We start from the raw sequence: 26,546 nt of genomic DNA, 5'->3' as shown, positions 1-26,546 counted from the left end.
TTCCACAGCTGAATGGACTAGAGAAAATATGGTGAAATTCCTTGCTCAAGGGCACTTTAAGCATTTACCAGTGTCCCCATTTAGTCAACTGAGTGCAAAGATAATGAATTACATGTGTACTACAGAAATGTCTTAGCCAAGAAGATGCTCCTGAATTTGATTTAGCTGCGTTGTGTGCTTCTTTAAATGCAGACTCCCTGATAATGAAATGAGGACTTGATCAGGCCATTGAGAATCTGCATTTTGGGACATACATCTCTTCGTTTGATAGCAAATGCCTTTTAGATGGCATTGGGGATAGAAAGGTTGGATATACTGCATAGCATGGTTTCGTGTGTGTTTACATCTATTACAAATTCCATTGAAAAATCAATGTTTTCAGATGCCTCAGTTTGCATGCGTAGGCAGCAACAGCACAATTTTTTTTATCCTAATCTCATCATATCTCAAAAGCTCAGCAGGGCCTGGTCAGTACTGGAATGCAAGACTTCCAGAAAACACCAGACAGCAGCTGTGTTTGGCCGTTTGGACTTTGTTGGACTCCTAGATGGCACTTTTTTCAGTGGACCCATTATGGTGACTGGGTATACCATGGTGTACGAGGTGCTGTTTTTCAGATGAAACAGGTTAAATCAAGGTCTGGACTCCTTGATCATTGAAGATCCCATTACATCTGAATTCCAATCTGGACTTGTACAATGTGGTCTAAACTTGCCTCCTAATTTAACCGGTGAAGTAATTTCTCATTTCACCTGATCTGCTCTGTAGTGTGGCTGGTGCAGAATGGCTGCAATGAATCATTAGTGTGCTAAACTCAGGAGGTCCCCTCCTATATGCAAAATGCTCTTGAATCCTTTGGTTAAGCTTATTAATAATGCAATTAATTATTCATTATGTAAAAGCATAACGTCTTTTTGTCTTATAAAATTGAATGATTTTCCATCTGAAACTCTGCATGCCCATATAGGTTAAGAGATCAATACACTTGTTGCACTTGTTGTTTTTACCTTCCGAAATATCTGCTATGGTGGTGCTGATGCATTAGTTCATTCTTTTTTAAACTTTTCCTCTCTGTATATTTGTACAGGACTAAATACTGCAATAATCATTTGTGTCTGAACTGGAACTGCATGCTGGGAAAACATAATAAACATAAACATCTATACCAAAATGTCCTCAATTCTAAGCCTTTATTTTGCTTGATAAATGCAATCCTATTCCCACAGATTAGAACAGATATACTGTACAATGTCTTTTTTCTTGTACTGGTAAAATAGTATTATTTGGGGCCTTTTCTATAGAAATTGACAGCCATGCAGGATAGACCAAACTATGCACTCTGTAGTATTTAAAACAATATTTTGTTCTAAAAAATATCAAATATATTACAGTGTTTGCTTTTCTCAGGGGTGAGACTTAACAGAAATCTCCAGTTCATCCAAAGCTTTGTAGAGGGAATGATTTTTTTTCATAACCTTGCGACTGTGTAAATGCTGCTGAACTGAGGCATAAATGCAATCAATCTTTAATCAGCTGGACTTGATTCTACTTAAACATTTCGCAGTCCTGGATTGTACCCTTCACTTAAACATCTGCTATTACCTTGTGGATAAATGAAGTAATAGGTCCTCTTATGAAATGTAATGTATTCTGGAGTCTTTTCAGCATTGTGTTAAACTTTTCATGTACTTTAGCAGAGTAGAATACAGGAAGATCAAATTGACCAATAAAGGAAGGTTCTTTGTGGGGAAAAAATACTTTGAGTCTTTCAGTTGAAATGAAAATAATATAATATTTATATAATATAATATGAAAATAATACTGATTTTTCATAGTCAAAGGGGAGAGTACCCAGTAAGTTCAAAAGATACAAACCTAGGCAAGTAGGTAAGAAATACATGCTTTTTGATATGATCACATACATTCTCCTAACCACTTCAGATGGCAATAATGTACTGTACAGTCTTATTTAAAGAAAACTTAATTAAGCATTAGTGCAACAAAAACCTCAAAACAAGTATAACATTTGTATCTAATTTATGTCCAGTATTTTTTTATCTGTGGAATCCACTATCATTTTCTATTTTATACCCATCAAATTGCATTATCAGTCCAGCACCTGTACTGCAGGTGGAGACTGATGTCAGATCTGACACGCCCATTCATTGTTACAGGAGAGGCTGCTCTCACTGGAGGAGTGGTGCATCTCTCACTCATGTCACTGCAAGCTCACAGGCACACTGCTCACAGGCAGACTGCTGTACTGCAAACTGAGAAAACCATGGAAAATTCAAGCCCGACCTACTCATCTAATAACCAATCATGTGCAGCTGCTCGGGTAATTTCTGATCTTAGTCTAGGCATAGACCATCCACAAGAAAGCATATGCAAAAAATACTTCTGCTTTACTATTGGCGATGCATAGAAGATAATAGTGTTCTAGTGATCTGAAAGATGTAGAAAACACTGAATAAGATAGTGGTTCATCATTGAACCATGCCAATTCACTTGTATTAGTTGGATTTTGTTATTTATTTGGTAATACATTCTGTTGTATAATACGTTATGTTACTTGCAACTTGAAAACACAGCCACAAAAGATCTTGATTGTGCAGTCCCAAAGCACAGGTTTCTAGTCCTGGTCCTGGAGACTGTTTTGTGTAGGCAGTGCCTTGAGTAAATAAAAAGAAGAGATGTACTATAAGAGTGTATTGATTCAAATAAATCTGTTTCCACTAAACTGTGCAGACTATAAAGACTCCTAATCACCTTTTATGTACTATGATGACATTTAAAATTCAATTAACATACTGTGCATTTTTAACTGTTCTCAAAACATATGTAAAAAATGTTACTTTCGATTGAGGTTTTCAGACCATTTTTCATGTGCATTAATAAGCAAAAGAAATCTGCAGCAGTGCAAACATACCTGTAATGTATAATCCAATTTTTGAATGGTTTTAGTCTTTTTTTAAAAAAGCCTCATACAGTATGTGTACCCAGAATACAGATTCTACATTGTAACTCACAGTATGTTTTTTTCTCATGCATCTGTCATGACATTTGCTGTACATACTGAACACTTTTCACAGGCAGATGTGCAGCTGCTTCATTCATAACCGAGCAGGTCTAGCCTCCTGTGATTGAGGAAAATAGACCTGACTGAGGACAAAGGAACAATCTCCCACTCTGAAGGGAACAAAATAAATAAAAAAAAAATGTTTTATGTTTTATATACATCTAGAAGAATGCATGAGTCTATCTTGTAATGGCCTGGTGGGTGGTCTGTGCTTCTAGAATGGGCTCAAAAGTGCAAGGGATGTTTAAAAGGAATAAACTGCCTTTTGTTACTGTATATAGCAATAATGTAGCAATATTTTTATAACATACCACTACTTGAATTGGTTTTGCACATACTTTGTCCTTTTGCACATACTGTACGAAGTTGATGTATTAATCAAAAATCCTGAACATCATTTCATCATAACAAGGGATTTTTCTGTCTAGTTTTGCTGACAGGGTTTGCCATGCCTTATGCAAGAAAGAAAGATGATACAATGTATAAATTATTAAAATAGATGGAATCGATGGAAAATGGTGTTCCCTCTGGGAAAAGACCGATTAAGCACAATTTCATATTTCAGTAAGTGACTCCAGGCACATTTCTGAAAAATGGCCAGTTATGTTTTCTGTGTAGAATTTGTTTCATACACTGTGCTTTTTCAAATGTTCCTGAAATTCCTGCTGAATACTTATTTGTGCAGATCTGGTTTAATCAGTATTGTTATATATTTTTTTAAAATAGTGCTCTGTCATATACACATAATGAGGACGAGGTCTTTTTTGCTGCCTGTGAGTTTTACATTACACCAGCCTCAGCCCACCAATATGCCAGGTCAGCATTGTGAGACATGGCCAGTTCCACCTCTTTGAATTCTTTCTTAAGCCAGTTGAGTAAGAACAGAACTACTTTAACACATTTCAAATTCCACTTTCATTTATAAAAAGCCCAGGTTAGCAGGCACAGACAGCTGCTACTGTATTCCATGTTCTGGTTTGTAATGTCTGGTGTTTTTGAAATGGCCAGAGAGAGTTAATATTTCCATTCCCATGGTTCATACATTTAGTAAACTGTAATATTATTGATGTTACATTATTTTTGTGAATTCTGGGCTCTGTCAAAGGAAGTGTTCTGTTTATTCTTGGAGTAGTGTAGTAGCTTTCTTAGGAGACAGGTCCCAGTCATATTTGCTGGTGACCTTGTTGTCTAGCGTTTTTTAGGTCCAACCCTTTAGTTTTGTTTTTACTGTACGTTTAAGAACATAAGAAACATTACTAATGAGAAAAGGGTATTTGATCTAGCCCGTTTTGCAGTTAGTTGTTAATTGATGTAACGGTCCCATCCAGCTGATTCTTGAAAGAAGCCAGGGTATCAGCTTCTATTACATAGCTCTTCAGTGTCTTTCAGACCCCCTCAATTCTTTGGTAAGGAACTGCCTCCTTTTGTCGACTATTGTCGTAAAAAAAAATTAGGCTTTTTTTATTAGCATGGCTTGATTTTCTGTTAAATATTACTTTGGTACTTTGCATTGTTAATATCTGATCAGGGTTAAGGATAAGTGTTACGCTATGACTTGGCAGAGTACACTCTTTAATGTACAAATATTGTGACCTAGTTCTATGAGAAGCCATTTCAGTTTCAGCAAAATGTTTGCATGTTAATCTCCTTGTACAAGGAGTGAGCACACAATCATGTGTCCTATTACACAGTCTGATGAAAGAGCACAAACCTGTGTACTACTAAGGATTTTGCAGATATGTCAGTGGGTTAGTCTCTGACAAAAAGAAAACAAAATAATGACTCAGCAGATGGACACATGATCATGTCTCCAACAGGAGAGAATGTACATTTTATATTTTGGTTTTAGGAATATTTTATAAACTTGCAAATTAGTTTTGCCAGGTGTGCTGACTGTAGTTAACAGATACAGAAGTTGTTGTTGCACTCTTTATAAATTTTAGTTTATAAATATGCAGTGGGATTTCCTATGTCTCAGTTCTCATCCCAATAGCTTAGACTTACACAACTGTATTGATTTAACATATATTCTCAAAATCTACAAAACGTTTTACTCAATACTGTTTTAAAATATCTGCTTTCATTTTTATTTAAATGACACACTTTGGGCTCAGTTTGTACTTTCATATGTTTTGTGAGTCATTGCCTGAAGAAATATGAATGTCATTGCTTGAAGCTGTTCTTTATCCCATTGGATTCATGTTTGCGGCACGAATTAAGACACAGTCCTTTATCTTTATTTAACACTGTGGTGTTTACCAAAAGGGTTTTGTTTGCACATCATGCATTATTCACCATGCACTTATCCATGTGCCCAAAGCTTTGCCAAACTGTCAGATGATCATTTCAAAACTATTAACCTGAAACAACTCAATGTATATCTGTCTAAATCTTCTCAGTGATGACTGCATAGTTAGTTGGAGAGAAAGAGAGTCCTAAAGTGGTTTCATGAGATGGTTATACAGCTCTTAATGTTTCTTATTGTGATTTATTATGTGCCGTATTTTACTGCAAGGTCATGTTATAGTATTATTAATTTGGCTGATGCTTTTATCCCAACTGTCATTGACACCACTGGGCATTGTACTGAAGCAGTCTGCTAGAGCAGCACACCACCTACTATTTGAACACACAAATATCTGGTTTCAAGTGCGGACCCCTTCCCTCTCCTCTACAATGATGGTTTTTATTATGAATTTTTTGCTTTCATAGCAGATGCCTGCATTCTGCATATGTGTAGGAGCTACTGGTAAGGATGTTGCAACAGCAATCATCATATAACAAATGTCTTCAACACTGGTGTTCCTCTGTAGCAGCCTGGGTATTTTTAGGATGTAACTTAGACATGAAATGAGAGGATGTGTTTAAATATACTTCTTAACTTTTCAGTGAAGATAGGAGCATGGGGCACTGGTAAAATGTTACAGGGTCTAGAGGACTATTAACAGGCATGGACTATTGGTTAAAGTATGGAATTCACCCTGCTTTTTATTTTTTCAGACAATGTCTCTAATATGAGCATTAATGAAAAAATATTATTTTAAGTTGAGGACATAAGAAAGGTTACATATACATTGGTGGTTGAATTTGTTAGTTTAGCATTTGCTTGTTAGAACCTTTTTGCCTATCAATTGATTTCGTTACATTTTATATTGATGAATGTTCTTTTTGGTTAAGCTGTCTCTCATTTTGTACTTAGATCTTAAAATCGTAAAATTCAATAATATGAAGAACAGAATAGGCAGGGAAGATCTTTGGTTCAGGCTGCAGATTTAAAGTTTACATCAAGATATAAGATGGGCCAGTTGGCTTTTGTTTGTAACTATTCCTATGTTTCCTAAGAAAGTTCACAAAGGACAGAAGACCATTCTGTTCATCTAGTTTGTTTGTTTGTAGTTGTTTGATTTAAATACCTTAGTTTGTAAGACGCAAGGGTGTTAGCTTCATCAACATTGGTATGTAGTATCCTCCTGACTCCCACAACCTTGTTCCCAGTGTGGGTTTGGAATGGATTCTCTCTCCTACAATAAAAGAAAAATGTTATTTTCCTAGATGCTTAAATCTTCCCTTAGGACCAGCCATGTTAGTCAAAATATAGCCAACATTAAGAACAGTTATAGAGAGCCAGTGGAAGAAGGATGTGATTCATTTCCCTCCTCTTCCCTGCTGGTATCTACACTGTCCAGGTGTATTAGTTTAAACAGCACAAGAGTGTCCCTTTATTATGATAAAAATATATATTTTGATAGGTGTCGTTTTAAAGTGCAAGCAGAATGCTCTATCTACCATGTTGTTATACTCAGAAAAGAATGTTAATAATGGAACAGTTAATCTCGACTGTCATGCAGTAACAAATGCTCTAGAGTCTTGCCTTAATAAAACTGTACATCCAGCCAGAAACATGGAGCAGTATCTCAGATGTCTATTTATAGTATTCAGACTAGTGACTTTGCAAATTCGAGTAATAATGGGATAGATTTAAGTTTTTCAGTCTCTTAGGGTTTTGTTTTTATTTATAACTCCAAATAATGTCTTAAACTGCTAAAACAGGGTTTGAATAATTTTTTATTAAGACTATAAAAATTATGTGATAAATTCTAATGATATTATAACATATTATAACAACAAAAGATTTTCAAACAAAAAGAGACCATTTGGCAGATCTAGGTCATTTAGTAGTTTGTAGCTAATTGATCTTAGGATCTCATTGAGCCTCACCTTGAAAGAAGCCGTGGAATCAGCTTCAACAACATTGTTGGGTTTTTTCCAGATAATAAGATTGCATTAATTCCCTTTCAAAGACCTTCAAAGAGTGGATGGAGGTTAGAAGTAAAATAGTACATTGTCTTACTATTTATTATATATTATTCAATAAAAAACTGTCTATTTTTCGTGTTTCGACTAATCTGACTTACTGACATGATGGAGCTATTATGAAATTTTAAGAAAAAGGCCTTTGACTGCTTCTGAGAATATCACTCAACACATGGTTTGTAAACTGGGATACCAGTCTATTTTGTAGCTTGAACTGATTTAGTATTGTCCATGTCACAGCTGCGTTTGAAATGCCTTGAGCAGTAGGACTTATTACAACCTCTCTGCAGGGAATGGACTGGGTCACAAGGGACAGAAAGGATTAATATCAGGGAAACAGGCTTATATTTAGTTAGAATCATTGCTCAAGGCAGTTTTGCTAATTTCTCTTAACTTAGATGCAGGGAGTTTAGTATGTATGATTTTATGTGAAAGCTGATTACATTGCACAAAATGAGATTCATTCTATCCTATCCTAGAAGACAGCTGGATTTAAAGACACAGACTAGGAAAAAGGCCACATACTGCAATACATAATGTACTGTAACTACTGTAGCTCAGCCAACAGACATCGTATCCAGTTACAAGTATGCTCCATTTTCTCTGTCCTATTGCAAGGTTTATCTTTACTCAGTGACTGGAGCTGCTGAATAGCAAGTTCGTTTTTATTATTATTCACAATAAGGAACCAAAAAAAATACAAATGTATTCCTGACAATTGGTTTACATTTAAGCAGAACTACAAATAAAAAGGAAATCATAGTCTTAACTTCACTAGATTTGAGATGTTTTTTCATCTTTGTTCTTAAATGAAAGTACATTTATGTTCCACAATAACTTTATTAAGATTAATAACTGTAAGGAAATATTTTGTATGAAGTATTAATATGAAACCCGTTCAAAGTCCATTGCTATCTCATTTGATTCGTTTGGTGTGTGGCACTTTCCTCTAGCCTATGTATGGCATGATGTTTTTATCTGTGATGGATAGCAGACATATTCCTGTGTGAAGGGTATAAACGCATTTTGTTTGACTAGGTTGGAAATGATGCAATTACATGTCAATAGCTGCACTGCAGTGCCCGCATGCAGTGCAAGTAATGCACAAAACCATTTACAAATAGGGTTTAATCCCTCTTTACCAAGCTAAATGTTTTTCTTATTGCATTTTGGAATACTTTCCAAATTTAGCTTAAAGCTACAGTTTTTCTTTGTCACAGGGATGTGAAAAGCTTAGCTCGAGTGGAACAGGAGTCTTGACTCCTTGTTACAGAAACCTGAGAAAATGCAGTCACTAACGTAATCTATGTCTATTTTCAGGGAGTTGACTTGGTTGAACCTAAAGCACCATTCTTCTTTTAATATCAACAGCTAAAGGTGCTTATGTTAAATAAGAAATCTATAATTTGATTACATTTCAAATAGTAAGAACAACTGGTACCCTGGCTTCTTTAAGGAAATACCTGGTTGAGATCCTGGGATAAATTAGGTACTAGCAACCAAATTAGATGGGCATCCTCTTATTTGTAATCTCCTGTGTATTTTGTTCATAGAAATAATTTGCTAAACAATTATGGCATTTTCTTTATTTATCTTTAGTATTTTTTTCGGTCATGCATTCCAAAAATGCTCTCAACAGTGCAAACCTAGCCAGACTTGTCCAATAGGTCATCTGACTTTTTTCACTAATTTCACTGGGTTGATAAACTCATAATATACCAGGAAATATGAGCATATTGTACTTGCTCTGATATGCTATCATTTTTCTTTTATGCACTGTGGTGTCATCTGAAACAGAATACAGTACCTACTATATAATCGTTATTTATAATTGAATGCTTATCAAAAGAAAGGAATATGCACATTAGAACACATACAAGTTTTATTTAATAGCTAATTTAGGACTTTATAATAAATATTTACCTTCCAAAAGGGTAAAAGTACCATCATTCAAATGCAAGACTTCCATTTATTTAGCCAGTGTCTCTGTCATGTTAAGTTTAGACAGGAAATAAGAACATAAGAACAGCTACAAAGGAAAGGAGGCCACTTGAAAGAAACCAGAGTATGAGTTTCAATAACATGGCTGGGTATCCAGACTACCACATTACTAATTATTTCATGAGTGGACAAATGTAGGTCTGGGTCATTCAGCTGTAGTTGTGTTGAGCTGTCAGCATCCTGTTTGATAAAAAGGATGCAATAATTCTGACTTTTTCATATACCAATACAAACAGCAATAATCACAGGTTTCTACAAGCATGGAAAGTGAAACCTAGTTAATTTCTGGCAATATAAAATAAATAAAAGCATCCTGTGCTATGGAAGATATATCACATCTTTATTGAAATGTCTACATAAATATCAATGAGAAGAGATAAACATATTTCAGTATTCATTCTTTTTAGAGCATTAATTCCTCACAGCGTCCTGACTGTCTGAGTCCAGGGCTCAGAGCGCCTGGCTTCGTTACTTTCTTTTAACTTTATTTTCCCGTTCTGGCTTTTAACCTTGTCTTGACTTGGATGGATCACCTGGGTTTTGGACTTTGGACTGCACCCCTGGACTAGTTGCCTTCTCCACGCCCCCCGAGCACTGGGGTCACGGCCCCCTGTCTGTCAACGCATCCTATCCTGCTGTACCTTCCCCTGATGTCCTTCTCCACTTACTTCCGGATTATACGGTCTGCATAGGGTCCTGAAATTACACTTCGCAGGAGCCTGGACCAGCTCCCGTTACACTAACCTCAGAGCTTGGTTACGTGGGTTTAAACTCTAGCTGGAGGTACATTAATTTTGACTCTGCCCCTCTTTATACTGCAGATTTGGGTACTGTACATCATGGCCTTTGAGTAATAATAATAATAATAATAATAATAATAATAATAATAATAATTGCTTACACTTATATAGTGCTTTTCTGGACACTCCACTCAAAGCGCTTTACAGATAATGGGGACTCCCCACCACCACCACCAATGTGCAGCATCCACCTGGATGATGCGACAGCAACCATAATGTGCCAGAACGCTCACCACACAGCAGCTATCAGTGGGGAGGAGAGCAGGGTAATGAAGCCAATTCATAGATGGGGATTATTAGGAGGCCATGATTGGTAAAGGCCAATAGGAAATTTGGCCAGGACGCCGGGGTTACACCCCTACTCATTTCGAGAAACGCCCTAGGATTTTTAATGACCACAGAGAGTCAGGACCTCAGTTTTACGTCTCATCCGAAGAACGGTGCCTGTTTACAGTATAGTGTCCTCATCACTATACTGGGGCATTAGGACCCACATGGACTGCAGGGTGAGCGCCCCCTGCTCGCCCCACTAACAGCTCTTCCAGCAGCAACCTTAGTTTTTCCCAGGAGGTCTCTTATCCAGGTACTGACCAGGCTCACACCTGCTTAGCTTCAGTGGGTTCCCAGTTGTGAGTTGCAGAGTGATATGGCTGCTGGCATAGCAGTAGGTTATGAATGAACAGCACATGTAAGAATGATAGAGTGATAATGTCAGAACAAAATATGTCTGATAGAGAATCTATCATAGAGATAGAGAGTATAATACAGTGGTTTTATAAAAGATGTGGTTATACTGTATAGCAATCATGTGATGTATTATTCCTTTGTGTTTTTATTATAATACCATGATAAAACCATTGACAATATGAAACCAATGGCTGTTACAGAGATGCACCATTAATTTACAGCCAATTGGACTAACCTTGGGTCACATTACTTGGAACAGCTACTTTGACTAATTTGCATACTTTGAATTTATCAATCATTTAAATTTGTGTACAACTCCACAAGACTGTGGATCTACTGTATAGAAACAGAGTTTCGGAGTCCCAAGTCTTGTTAAAGCCTAAATATTGAATATTCAAAGTCTGCTATGTTGCAGTACATGTGTGCCATAAAGTATTGGCATTAAGAACAATGTTTAACTTAAGACATTTACTTACAATTTGAAGCCAATAAATTGTGTATAATAAATAAACCTGTATGTACAGTATTTCTACACTACCTGCATGAGAGATAAAGCCTCTACAAAACTTATTCAAAGCATATTCATTTTTTATTGTACATTAAATTTCCTAGGACTTATTCAGTACCCAGTATTTATTCAGGTTATCTGTGAAATAATCCTAAAGCTATAACAAGAAATGAGCCTTCTCTTGTCAGTCTTCTGTGGTGAACACAAACAGAAACAAAAGTGAGATGATGTCTCACTTTTGTTTCTGTTTGTGTTGAGTACTGTATTAGCACAAACAAAAAAAAACAAAGAAAAAAGAAAGGGTGCCATGATCAATCTGCAAAAAAGAAGCCCTTCAATGGTGTAGTCAAGAGAAAAAAATAACAGCTTTTTACACGCACTTGCTTAATATTGTTGTGTTTCAGATGAGAGAGCGCTATGAAGAAAGATGCAAAGCGTTTAAGAGATGAACATCTGCAGCTCACAATAAAACAAAAAGAAATAGGGTTAGAGGAGCTAAATCTTGTGACAAAGGAAATGCCTCACTTTTCTTAAGGCCATATGTTTAATTTTAAGAAAGGTTACAAACGAGTGCAGATCACCCAGTTCATCTTTCTCATTCGGATGTTAGTAGCTTATTGATCCAGCCCTTACTTTAAGGACACTACAACAATGCAATTCTGCAGTTCATTCAAGACACCCACAGCCCTTTGTGTAACAAAACAAATTCTATTTTCAGTCCTAAATGCACCTACAGTATGGTTAGCCAACAAAAAACAAAAGTTTAAATGGTTTAATGTAACAGATAGAGAATTCATGGTAAGGCAAAAGTCTTCAAGTGACGTGCACTTTTTATCTTGCAGATTTAAATATTTTGCCAAGATCTGCACAAATGCATTTGTTAACATTTATATTGCAGACACATTGAAAATTGAAATTTTGCTTCTTTTAAAAAAAAATTGTAATCATATCCAGACTGACCATGTGAAAGCCAATCTGTCTGCCTTGAATTTTCTTGATTTTTGGAATACACCAAATAAATACCTTGAGGCTGACATTTTTGCTGTGAGGTTAATGAAAACCGTATTTGTCATCATGGTAGTTGTATGGTGTGTTCAAAGATTCTCAAAGACTACATCCTAGGCTTTAGCAGGCATGGAAACAGCCTCAGGCAGGCTTGTACTGGGAGCAGACAGAAGCTGCAGACTTAATAGCTGGTAATAAAATAGTGCGCCAAATAAAAATCTATAGGCTGAGACCTTAATTAGAGATAGGTTGACTAATGGCTTCAGGACTGCTTTATTTGAAATGCTTGGTAGTCTAACTGATATACTGGTTCCTGTGTAATGTGTTTTGAATTATGCGTTTCGTCCACTGTATGTTCCTTGTAATCATTCAAGTTTTTTTAATGTTTATGATTATTTTGGGCTTCGCTGACACACACTGCAGTGTGTGAGCAGAGTGTATCAATTTACAGAGCTGTCTGCCAGAATCTAGAGGCACTGTATGGATTTATGAGAAACAAATTAGGGTGCTGAGCAGAGATGAAGCGAGTTTGTTTTATTATATCCATCCTTTGAGCTGATGATTGTTAGGAGCTTTATCTATAGGCTGCGATATTGATTTGGGCTTTGGACCCATTAATGGGGGTTTAAAGGACATTGTTTCATCTCTCCAATGTGGACAGTGCTGCTTTAATTGAAGTACCTTAATTGGTGTACTCACCCCAGCTGTATGGAAAAGGGAGTAGTATTTACCAGGGGGACTTACTCTGTTATGTACTAACCTTCTATCCACAGGGACTCTTTATATATTCATTTACAAGGGACTTGGATACGTTTCAGTCTAATATGGTACTTAAAATTGGGGTTGTGTACTCTAATGTCCTAGCTAAATTTCAATTTGGGTCTGCACAATGTGGACTACCTAAACTTAATTCATTGGGTGATGATTTTTTTCACTTTTCCACTTGTTCCAGTTACGTAGGAACTGTTGTCCTGTTCGGAAAGTTTTAAAAAGGTATATTGTTTGGTGGTACTTACCTACTGTAGCTGTCCTAGGGCTAAAGTGCAAGTAAACAAAGGGGAAGATAGAAGGTTAATTAACTTTGCTATAAATCATTAAAACTGACATATTAAAGCATAAAATTCAACAGTGATTGATCTTTCCTAGGGAGGTAAACTATCCTCCATAGGAATGGACCATGCCATAGATAAATACCCAAACAGAGATGAGTAGAGACAAGTGGGAGGAAATAATATAAAGAACATAATCTTTAGTCATCATCTTCTTCCTCCAAACCTTGAGAGAGATTTTGGACGACATCCTTATTTTAACCAGTCTTGGAACCAGATATTGGCTAAGAAATCCTAGTTTTTTTATTTAAAAAAAAATTGCTGTCTTATTATACAGTAGGAAATTTTGAGACTAAAAATGTTCTCTCCTAACTTAGTGATGCATTGTTAGAATAAGGAAGGTGATTCCTTCTGAGCGTCTGTGTTTTACAGAAGGAGATTAAATCCTGGGTAGGATCCATTTACTGTATCTTAAGTCTCTTAAAACATTTTTAGAGGTTTTCTTTGTCTGGCCTGTTAGGGTGTTTTGTTTGTTGTGTGCTTATATTAGAAGGGCAGACACCCACTGGTTATAAATATCTGCTATACTGTATCTATACTGTAACTGTTATCTAGTTGTTTTATCTGTTAATATTTGTTTGTCTACGTTTGGGTCTGAAAATGAAAAGAACTTATGTTTATTTAACAGATAGTTATTATTTGCCTACTATGATGTTATATTGTTAAAACCCAAGATAGATGGCTAGGTATTAATCAGTTAAGAATTTTGCTTTTGGTTGCAATAAATATTTTTAGCAGAGGACACAGCCTACCCAATGTTTGATCAGAGATTGAATATGTTGCTCAGCTGAGTTTGAGAAATGCTGGCATTCAGCGTAAGAAGTGTAAAAAATGGTAGGCGGTAAAAGGTAGGAGAAGCAGCCAGGAAAAATGTGTATTATTTAAATAGTTTCTCATCACAATGTTATGCAGTTCTATTTTGCCATAATATTGACTGTTCCTTGGATATAAAAGATTAAATCATTAATTTATATTAACATAAGAGATTAATCATTTTCACCAAGCATCAGATGAATGGGAATACTAAAAGAAAATATACAAATGAAAGGAGGCTGTTTGGCCTGTCTAGCCCATTTGGTAGTTAGACGCTAACTGATACTGAAAAAAAAATTCAATTGATTGATTCTTAAGATATCTTTTAGGATTTTGGACATATACATAGTCTTCTCTGCTCAAAATAAAAAAAGCTGAGTTCATTTAGCCTGTCAATGTAGGATATTCCTCAAGCCCCAGAATCCAATGTAACCAATGTAACATTGTATTCTAACTGAGGTCTTGCTAGTGCATAGCAACATTTTTAACTTCGATGTTTTTAACTGCATATTCTAACGTTTGTACTGTATGCTTGTTTTATTACTTGTAGATGTAAAAGGGTCAACATAAACAGTTGTTAGTTGTCATAAGTAATTTCTTCAAGCTCAGTATTTTTATTTAATTTTTTTTTACTAAATGCGTGCAAAATCCTGCAGTTGACTGAATTTAATGTAATCTGTCAGTCTTTAATGTTTGTGAATCCTCCATTTTGGTATTGTCTGCAAAATAATTTAATTCTCTCCATGTCCTCATGGGTTTCTGTGTGCTTTTGTTTTTTTCCCTAGGTAACAATTATAAATTAGAGTTTTTACTGATTTTATGTTGGGATTATAAAAGTGAGTCTTATTTTATTTCTGCTTGACAGAATGTGTGGACTACAAACTAAAATACTATATTAAAACAAAACCATTCTAATATGGCATACAACAATATCTGTAGTATAAACCGTTCCAAAATATTTTTTCTCCATTTAATGTGTTACTGATTTGTACAAACCATTGGTGTGCCTAATAGTAAAGACAGAGGCCCCTGACCCATTTAATTTGAATCAGTTCACTACAGTACTTCATTATTCACTTATTCATTCAAGTAATATAAAAAGCTTAATGGGGTGCAAAACTAGAGATCTGAGTCAGACTGACTTAATTTATGTTTAATACCAAGAGCTGCAGGATCTCTCAATTAGAAAACTTAAATTGCCTGTAGGTAGAGTTGATGAATGTATTTACTGCTTTCAAAAGGATTACCACTACGGAAATATGATTGTTTTAATATGCATTGCCAGTTACCAGCTAGTACAACCAACTACAGCTAGATCTTAAAATCAGGTAAATTGTTTGTAGGACAAGAAGATCACTATTCAAATCCCTATGTAACAATTGATAGTACTGAAGATGTGCTTTATATTCTACAGTATGTCAGAATAAACTTTAAATTGTATATGGCCAATAAAGTGATCTTATTGAAAAAGCAACATCCTGCTTTGGTACTTGTCAAACGTTATTCCAACAATGTCCTCTAAAAGGATGTCATTCTTTGGGTTGTGGGAAACTGGGACAGTACAGTATGTCTGGGACCAGCCATACAGTGGCTTCTTTCAAGAAATGGTTTGTTGAGATACTAGGAACTTACTACCAAATGGACTAAGTGGGCCAAATTAGAGCTGCTCAACATCCACTGTGAATCTTGTTAATGAAAAAAGATCTGGTGAGCAATTCCGAACACTGGAAACTAAATTCTACTGTGTTTGCAGTAAATTGTGTGAAGATGTACTCTCTGGAAAGAATCATGTTCACTGAAATAAAACAAATGCTAACCAATTATATGATTAAATATTGTCTTTAACATATAAAGATTTGTCAAAAATCTGGAGACCTCTTGACAACACAACTTCAAAATGTTGCATAATTTTAGAAAGTTTTTTTTTCAGTGCTTGGATTGAGTCAATAGGTGACTGTACCTGCAATGTCAGAGCGAATTAGATAGATGCAAGGTGAACCTTCAAGTTTCTGTGGACAGGTAGATTGAAGCCTTAATGATTTTTGCTAAAGAGGATTTTGCTCCTTTCAATGGATTTTGCTTCACCATTAGTTGGTTCTACTTTGTGTGAGAGAATAAAGTTAACTTTTTTGCATTATTTGCAACCGCTAAAGCATTAGGTAAACAATGAATAGGACATTTTACAGGAGTACAGGATTCTGTAGGATTCTTTAAATAAAACAGAAAGAAGAGTTGAAGAAGAGTTATAAGAAGTGAAGTGGAACTGGAGCATGTGGATTTTGGGGAGGGTGATTGATAGCATGAGAATGTATTGTGTTGTTAGTTCTTGGTCGATCAGCCAGGTATCCTATTTTGGGCCTCACCTCCACTAGAGCACTGACCCTGGTCCTGGAGGGATCCGAGCTATCAGGTCTTACTGGTCATCTTCAAGGTATTGGTCAAAATAACATGGAACCAATATTTCAATACCCTTCAGGATTCAAGGACCAGAATGAATTCTCTTGATTTGCTGGAACAATGTTGGAAACTCTTAGACTAGAAAGAGTATGGGACTAGAATGGAAGATACTTAGAGAAAGCTTCTTTTATTCTTGTAAAGATTGAACTAATTATTAACTCCATAATAGTTTCAAAGCTTTCAGCATTACTGGGTACTAGACAGTTTTTCAAGATGGCATACAGTATGGAAGTGTCTATATACAGTACTACACAAAAGCACTTTGAATTCCCATTGTCTTCAACTTTGATATCCCTAAACATAAAGATGCATCATTCTGCATTTTTTATATTTGTCTTCCCTGATCAATAACTATACAAACTGGGTTAAGAAGCAATCGTTAAATAAATAAACCATATCAGTTTTCAGCCTCTGCTGACACTTTTATTAATCCGAAAGTCTTAGCTATGAATGAAAAGTTGACACCCCCTAGTAAAAATAACCACATTTGTTTCATGCTTTCTTATTATTCGTAACTTACAATTACAGTGCCCCTGTCTGTACAAGGTGATCTGTAGCTACACCTCTTTTAAAGCCCTTATGTTGCAGTTTGAGTATACAGTATATATTCTAAAGTACCTATACCCTTTTACTTCAGTTCAGTAGCTTGAAGGTTATTTTTGATACATGGTCTCACTCCTATACCCATATTAAATTTCCATTAACTTTCTACACTTTACCATTTGCCTCCCTAGCTATGTTTAAATTAATCCTAAAATATAAATTTATATAACACATAAGCAACCCTCCCTCATATGATAATTAAAGTACTGATGCATTGTCTTTAAGTTAATTAAAACAACATAACTAAAACAAACAACCTTAATCACAACCTTTTAAATGGCTAAATCAAACAACATGAATCCCTCTTGTGCATCCAGCAAATGCCTGTCCTTTCTCTCCCTCCCTCCATGATTAGCACACACCCCTGTAATGAAAAGGGGCAATAAAACTGTCATTGAGCCTGTAAAGTTGTCTCCAGCCTGTCAATTCCTACACCGTTGCCACAGAACCATAAGTGTGCATAACAAATACAAAACAAGAACAAAATCATTCTTGATTTTAACTGCACTTTCATATTTACACTTGTGTACCCAGCTTCATGTTCCATTGTTGAATGTAAAGAAATCCTTGAGATGACTATGAGGATTTTGAATACTTGTATCAGGTCTCCTGGTCAGGACTTAAAAGGTTTTGTTCCTTAAGCCTGTCAATGTAGGACATTCCCTTAAGCCCCAGCATGTATCTTGTTGCTTTTCTCTGAACTAATCCCAGCACATCAGTATCTTTTCTATAACATGATGACCTGAATTGTACACAATAAGGTCTTTAATGAGGTCTTAATAGTATTTAAATGTGCCTTTTAACTATATAGCTAAACATTGTTTGCCTTTTATTGCTTCTCCACCTCCTCTAGAAGAGATAAGTGGTGTCCAATAGGTAGAACAGGGGTGTTATTTTAGGACTATCTACAGTATTCTTTTCCCACTAGAATTGGCCCCCTGCTAGCTCTTTGCACACCAGTTCAAGTTCTTCTCTACTACTCTGTAATTATGCTTCCCCAATATTGGTTAAGGTGCAACGTGTCCTGATAGTACAAGTTTCATGTGTTCTATACGGACCCCTGCTATTCCATAACTCTAACCCCTCATCTCTGTACCAATTTATCATCCATGTGTTAAACCTTCATATTCCCCCTTACACTCCTGGAATGCACATTGCATCTGGGGAATTCCTGATAAGTTTACTATAAACATTCCTCTACTTTCCAAGCTAAAATCCTTAAAATCTATCTTTGAGAGTCAGCATTCTGCCTTCTCTTATGTTATGTATTCCTTCATGGACCTACATTGATCTACCCCAACTGTAGCAGCAATGTACCATACGACCTTGTGTCTTACAGTATATATACTACAATGTCTACATATTCCGCACATCTGTACTGTACTGTGAGCACATACTGTACTGTGACTGTGTTTTGTGTCTCCCCAGCTTTTGTTATGGCAGTAATGTTAATGCTCCTTTTGCACCTGTGTGATTTTTGTGTTGAGCAGGTTCTAAATGTGCCAAGGAAAATTCCTGTACCTGACACGGACTGTCGAATAAAAGTGATTCTGATTCTGATGAGACTCCCTTTTACTCATGAGCACAACACTGTCTCCCACTATCACTACCTCCCTTTTAGTGAGTGTGGGTGGGGATCTTAGACTCTCGGACTCAGCCAGTTAATGACATGTGATTTGCTGTTTATTAAGTGTGTATTCCCAGAAATAAAATGGAAAATATAAACTTTAATTATTGTTATTGTTGTTATTATTTCAGACGGTGCGCCATGGCTTTCCATACCAACCCACTGCATTGGCTTTTGACCCTGTACAAAAAATCCTGGCCATCGGGACAAGAACAGGAGGCGTCCGAATGTATCCTTTTCATTTTTTAAGGAACCTGCTAGTAAGAGAGTATTCTGCATGATCTCTGTCATAATTTTTGGAATCATCTAAAAGGTAAGATGTTCTAATTTTCTGGAGGTGTGGATCAATAGTTTATACTTATGAGGGTTGCAGATAATAACTATAAATATATTAACCAAATATTGTTGTTACTTTTATATTTATAAACATGCATGACAAGGCACAGTTCCCAATGGGAAAACCTCCTCCTTTCAGTTAGCTTAGCTTTTCTTTAGCTCAAGGGGTGTGTGCTACTTTGGTATTGTGGGATGTGTCTTGGGAAAAATGTTCTGAATTTTAACGAACTCATGGTGGATAAGCGAGCAATTTCACATTCTCAGCTGGGGGATTTCAGAACACAGGACAAGTGGTTCAGTACTCTCACTTAGCAGGTCTCTGAAGTGAGTGCTTTGAAAGCTGTTTAGTGAAATGCAGGACGTGCAGCACCGAACAATATTAAGCTTCTATATGATTTTAAATTAGGCAATAATCTGATTTTTATTGACCTGGTAAAATTTCAATGTGGTTGTCATGTGTCTTGCAAATGTTTTTTAATGTTCAAATATGCAACATATGTACCTCACTCTTCCCCATTCCAACCAATTGGAAAATGTTTTCAATGGATATTCACACCAGTCCACTGCTTCTCTCTTTCTGCAGTTTGTCATCGTCATAATACCAGACTTACTGCTCTTCATACTTTTTCAATATGTTTCAAAACTTTAAATGCAGAAGTTTTAGATTTTATGATTCCATTTCTATGAAGATGCATCCAACACCAAGATCCAATACCAAAATAAAGTTTATTTCAAAGTACATTTGGGACCAGTTATGCACATTTTCATCTAAGTAAATGGATCAGACTGATTCTATATTTTGTTCATGTTTTTTTTTCTATGGAATGGAAATACTAGTACAGTATGCCCAAGGGCAGGTTGCTATAATGTGATCTTTTAATAGGCAGGTGGTAGGTAAATAGACAAACAGTTGTACTGTGAACTGTGAGAAATTGTGCTCTCTTTACAGCGAGGATACTGTATAGGCTCTAAAACAACACACAAAACAAAAACCTAACTCTTTTTTAAACTCATAATTTACTTATTTTTCCTATGCAGCTGAGCTTTACACATCAATGTTTCTTCCAAAGCTATAATCAACATAGTTTTACCCAAAAGGAGTCTCTCTAAGACTTTTAAAAACTTTCATATCCCATTAATGTCTGGGCAATGTGTTTTCAGACAAAATCTTCCATCTTGTCTGAACCTACTGCCCTCTAACAATAGGTCATTTATTGATGTCTAAACATTCATTTTTAAAGGCTAAACGTTTTTCTCTTACATACTGTAAACAAATTAAATTGATATTAATCTTTTTTCTTATTTCAATTGCCTTTTTGATTTTTTCATTACATTAAATTAATTTGATAAATACGATATTATTCTTCTGCTGTTACACATTTACTGTACCTCTGCACTAATGATATTTATTGGAAAGTGCTGGTACTAAATACTCAGATATATAAAATATGAAACATATGACATTATATATAACACTGTGTAACATTTTAGATAGAGTGAACTCAGATGTAATATGACACATCTTTAGTTTTACTAACTAAATAGACAGGAATAAAAAATATGACTTCATGCCCTTAGGCTCATTTTATATCTCACAGAAAGTAAAATTCTGTCAACTGAAACAACTGCTGATGTACAGTATATGACGGTTTAATTGTGAGGGTATTGTGATGCTGTAACAGGATCTTTTGTGTTTTTAAATCTTAACCACCAGATCCAGGTGGCTGTAATCCAGAACATGCATGAAATTGTTCATGTTATCAAGTACATAACATTTCTTGTTATTAATGTTCACTTGTGTTAGAAATCAAAAAACAGCACCGACAATAGAAATACTCTGTGTTAAAGGAACAGTTAGTGACATAATGAAGGATATAGTCTGATGCATCACTCTGTATTCCTGAAATTGTTGAAGTAATGAATCTCTTGTTTTCTGTTTAAAGTCATTCGGAACTACTGCAGACATGCATTGATCCAAGTCTTGATGCAAAGGAAAAGACTTTAGTGGATGTTTGCGTAGCTGCAGTGGGTGATGTCATATCTTGAGACCATTTCCCTGTGGCATTGAAATGAAGCTGGCATCCTGAAAGCAACTGCAGCACATGTCTAACATAGTAGTATCCAAGTTTAAACACTCTTTTAAACACTGGATGTGGACAGTAAAAAAAATAAAAATACTGCACATGGTTGTTTCTGATCCAGTTATAACCATATGTAGTCATGTATAACACAAGTTTTCATAATCTCTTAGTGTGCGAGCTATTATCATCAACAGATTCAACATTCTTGACTACAAATACCTTAAGAGACCTTAAGAAATCTCAAGGTTCTAGCTTGAAACACAAAGTATCAATAGAATAAGTTCTTAGATCTGATTGTAAAATAGCATAATGGAGTGGTAGTTATCACTGCTCTTGGGTCCTGGGTTTGATTGCACACTGTAGCATATTTTGTGTGGCTTTTGCATGTTTTTCCTGTGTTTTCGCGGGTTTGTGCTAAGTCTTTTATACCTCCAAGCTCCCAGAGACATTCTGGCTATGTTAACTCTAAATTAAGCCCTTGTGCCTGTGTGTATGCCATGAAGGACTGGTGTCCCATTGATGGTCCCACTGGGACACCAATGAAACTGGAGGATGACCTCCAGGTTGGTAACAGGTGGGTTCTTTTTAGAACAAATGACGGAATATTATTTCTGCATCTCCAAGACAACAAAACAGCAGTTACAGAATTCCTTGAAATTATTACCAGATGACTGGAACCAGTGGTGTTTTTTCTTTTCAGAACTTCTGTTTATTTTTACATCTCTGCTGTAACACATATTAAAGTACAATTTCAATATCAGGAAAAAAGCATTGGTATTCTTCTGAAACAAGCTTCTAAATAAAGGGATAAATTATTAATCTCCACAAATACAATATCCTGTAAAATGTGCAATGTTTTATTCAGTTTTTGAACCTATCCATAGAGCTAAGGACTCATGAAAATAGTTTTTTATCTCTAAGATTTAAGATTGGTTTTGTTTTAAATACCTGCAGTTACTTGAAGTTCTGGCAACTAATATAATTCTGAATCCCATCTATTCAGATTACCTATAGAGTTTATATATTAAGTTTTGAATTTATAATGAAAGGTATATGTTATTGCTTAATTAATATTAATCAAAGTAGAGTGTGGATAAAACTAGTGCATAATGTCTTATAAATCTATAAAACCTTTATATTTTATTACTTCCTTAAGTAATGCAAACTAATCAGCATTTTTACAGCTGTTTAGTACAACATAAAACAATGCATTATTGACTCCTACAGTAAATTAAACATTCTGCTGTTTTTGACTGGCCAGTCATACAGTCGACTGTCAACCTCGATATGATAAAAAGAATAATTTCATATTCATGAGAAGAAAAGGCAGAATTCAGACACAAAGCTGCCATTAATCTCTCCTGTAATGTACCTATATAAAACAGCAGGCATTGAATTAATTGTGGCATAGAACAGAGATTAGCAATACAAGTCTGCTTAAGAAGTCCTAGCGCTATTTGATATTGCAATTACAGAGTGAATAGGTTTTTAGTTAAAATACATTTCCGAAGTAAGTGACTATAAATATTAATATGATATACCCAGCACTTAGTGTAATTTAAGATGGCACTTCTGTGATTGCAGAGACAACTGTATTTTGAAGAATGCTGTATCTCCAATTCCCTATAACATCTTCAGTATAGTTGCATAGAGTTTTTTTTCTGTTTTGCTAGAGAGAATTAAACATTAAATGTTTCAAGTTTTAAAGGGAAGGACATGAGTGGGATTCTGTATTAAAACATAGACTCCTCAGTAATTCAACTAGTAAAAGCCTGGGCTCAGACTGTAGGAGATGACCTGCAACTTGGATCTCTGATGTGAATCCACACTGTGCCTCTAGCCAACTGAACCCCCAGGGGGTTGCATGTGAGCTAACAAGCATCACATAGGTTGACTATAGTGACATTGGAAGGTGAATCCTAGGTTTCCCTCATACCTTCACTTTTTTCCACTGTTCAGAGACCTTTGAGTTCGAGATGCTTCCTGTTAGAGTTTTGGCATTTTGGCATGGAATCCAAGACATTTTATTATGAGAATTTCCTTGGTGATGAGCAACTTGAAGCTTTTATTTTCATGAGAATCTATAGACTGGACTTCATCAGTTCTCCTGCAAACATAAGAGCTCTTCTTTTTGCACTGGAGGCTCACAGCACTGTTAGAAGTGAATGGCTTTCGGGGGGGTGTGCTTGTTGTCCTCATTTTTGTGACTTTATGCTGGTGTGACATTGGATAACTAGGATGAATAGTATGTACGTTACATTGGTGTGTGCTAGGAAACAAAATCAGTGTTGCAAAACAATGAGACCATTACTTCATCGTACCCTGCTCTGAAAGTATAGGGTTGTAGCCAAATAACCACGAGGTGTCAGTGCCTGGTTTGTGAATGATAGTAAAGCCTTGGGCCTCTTAAGTCAAAACATGTTAACACAAATTTGGTATTGCAAACATTCTTCCTTAAAGGAGTACAACACAAAGGTAAGTTAGAAAATAATGAGTCACAGCTTACTCTATTTTACAGATGCTGATTATGATCAAGCCATTGTTCATTAATTTGGCAGGCGGAGATGTATAGCCTTCAGAAAAAAGGCTTAGTTTTAATTTCAGATAACACAAGGAAGTCTTTTTTGATAAACAGAAACTGTTACACAGTTTCTCAAGTTGTTTTACATCTTACTGTGGCAGATGGCTTTCAAATGCCAGTGCAGCAGTTCTTATGTGCCTTGAGCCTCAAGCACTAAGTCAGTTATAAAAACAGGTCCAAACTAACACATACACTCTGAATACTGGAGATTTTGATTGACTTAAAATCCTAGCGTATGTTTGCATTTATATCCATCATTAATTAAAGAATGAAAATGAACTCCCAATATAAAGTGCACTGGTAGAAGATGTTCCTCGGTTGCAAACTGTATCTTTAAAATATAATTTATATGACAGAGACAGCTCTCAAACAGTTCATTTAGGAAACAGTGCTGAGATTAAGAAGCAAAAAGCCAAAATGTTTTCTGACTTACTCTTGCAGTGGGGGAACTCACTAGCTATTAATTGCTATTGGCTGATAAATTGGAAACATGGACATTTTAATGCATTACACCCAAACATAAAAATCATCTCATTTTTCATAGTCATTTATTTGCTTTTTACTCTGATAGTATGATTACTGAACAAGAGCCTTTGGTACCTACAGTATATGAGAAATCAAGTGCAGAAGACACAATCTGCCACTAGTCTGATTTTTGTAAAGCATGGCTAATGTTGTTCTGTACCTATGGTAAAGCCAAATCACACATTACTCCCCAGCACAAGGTTGACTAGGGAATATACACAATCTATGTATAGTCTTCACAAGTCATGGATGTCTGTTATTTTGTCAAAACCAACCTTTTGGCATCCAGTATGTATTCAAATGGAGGTTGCCACCTAGTGTTACTTCTGGAGATATTTTCTTTTCTATCTAATTCACATGTGGCACAAGAGACATGTCAGGAACTTCCAGCAACAGCTAATAATAATACCCCAAAAATCCTCATACTGGTGTTTCTGTTTGCATCAACCATTATTGCACCATTATTATCATCACATTAGTATCATATACAGGTGTTCATCTTGAGAAGAAGTCAGTCAGCTCCTTCCAATGATGGAGATGTGACCAGGTCTGACAGCACAGAGTAAATATAATGAACTTGTTATGAACTAATTATAATTCATCTTTTAAATCACATTTTTGACAAAGAAATTAAAGAATCGATCTGCAATGTTTTGGCTTACTGAATCTACTTTTTTTTTTGCAGAGGCTTGCATTTTAATGACATCCATTCATTCCCTGCATGCAGTGGAATTATGGTGATAGTTTGTGTGAATTTAAATTCCTTAGGTTTTAGAATTTAGATTCTGCTAAATCAATGTAAAATTCAGAAACCTACAGTTGAGATTATGTATTATTTTACTTTGTAATAAGATATTGGAGAATTTTATAGTTGTTTGCCTGTAATTTGTTTTTCACTCAATGTCTGATCAGCATCTTATGCTCTGTATATTTAACATAATTCCATATAGCAGTTTCTCCTTAGATTTATTTACATGTTACAAGCTCAGATGGAAAAAAATAAACCCTCTAAAGGAAGGTGGCCAGAATGTGTAAAGGAAAAGCCAACTAGCTGCCAAAAGATTACTGATGTTATGACATTAATATGTGTTATAATGTCCTTTATTCACTGCGTAGCACTCTTTTCAAAATTGTGCTACGGTTAATGACTATAGCCAACAGCAGTATTCACAGAAACATGAATTGAATATCACACATATTTAATAGAGTGAGCAGGACCTAAAAACAGTAAAATGCTGGCAGTTCTTTTACTTCTTGAACACAATTTTGAATGCTTTCTAAACACAACATGCAAACTAATCACAACAGCTTCACTACATTTTTTTTTTACTGTGGCACTGAACAGATTCTGTCATAGACCCAATTCTCCAGAAATGATCTGCAAGCAATTCATAAATGTGAAACCCCTGCTGGCCACACCATATCCTCAATAAAGAAAACAAGAAGCAATTAGAGACGATTGAAAGATTTTTTTTCATTCGCATACTTTTGCCTGTGCAACTCCAGAATGAAACCTATTTGATGTTAACCTTACTAAGTGATTATCAAACGTGAGGTTTTTTGTTAAGAAATATGTGCCGTCTGCAGAGAATCTTGGAGATTAAGGTTCACATTGTAAACAGATCAGTGTTGTGGTGCAACACTGTAATGAAGGAGCAGAGACTAATGAATTGCAAAAGTAACAAGTACAGTTACAATTTAAAAAAATATGCAACATACCTTTACCAGAATTTGCACCATAAGAATATAAGAGTTACAAAATGAAGGAGGCAATTTGGCCTGTCTAGAACATGTGTTTGCTAATGGCCATGTTATCTAATTAGGCTGATTTTTTAAAGAAGTGCTTTGGGTTAACTTGATCAATGTGGACATTTGGAATACTTTAGGCAGGTCTCCTTGTAGTTTTCTTTGTCCAAGATCGAAAAGGTTCAGTTCTTTCAGATTGTCAGTGTAGGACATTCCCTTATGCCCTAGAATGTAACTGGTTGCTTTTCCCCAGATTGTTAAACGTGCAGCAATG

The 26,546-nt window shown here is 35.7% G+C and overlaps 1 protein-coding gene across 11 annotated transcripts in view; it reads left to right on the top strand.

The window, feature by feature from the left end:
• Positions 1-26,546, top strand: part of stxbp5l (syntaxin binding protein 5L) — a 260,757-nt gene that overhangs the window by 8,755 nt on the left and 225,456 nt on the right. For all 11 annotated transcript variants that reach the window (XM_088601568.1, XM_088601586.1, XM_088601596.1 and 8 more), the window contains exon 2: positions 19,135-19,232. In XM_088601568.1, coding sequence (XP_088457694.1) covers positions 19,135-19,232 — 98 coding nt within the window. The remainder of the gene's footprint in view (positions 1-19,134; positions 19,233-26,546) is intronic.

Source organism: Lepisosteus platostomus, chromosome 2, assembly GCF_059453375.1.
Source record: "Lepisosteus platostomus isolate fLepPlt1 chromosome 2, fLepPlt1.hap1, whole genome shotgun sequence".
Classification (NCBI taxonomy): domain Eukaryota; kingdom Metazoa; phylum Chordata; class Actinopteri; order Semionotiformes; family Lepisosteidae; genus Lepisosteus; species Lepisosteus platostomus.
This window is presented reverse-complemented; position numbering and strand designations above follow the sequence as displayed.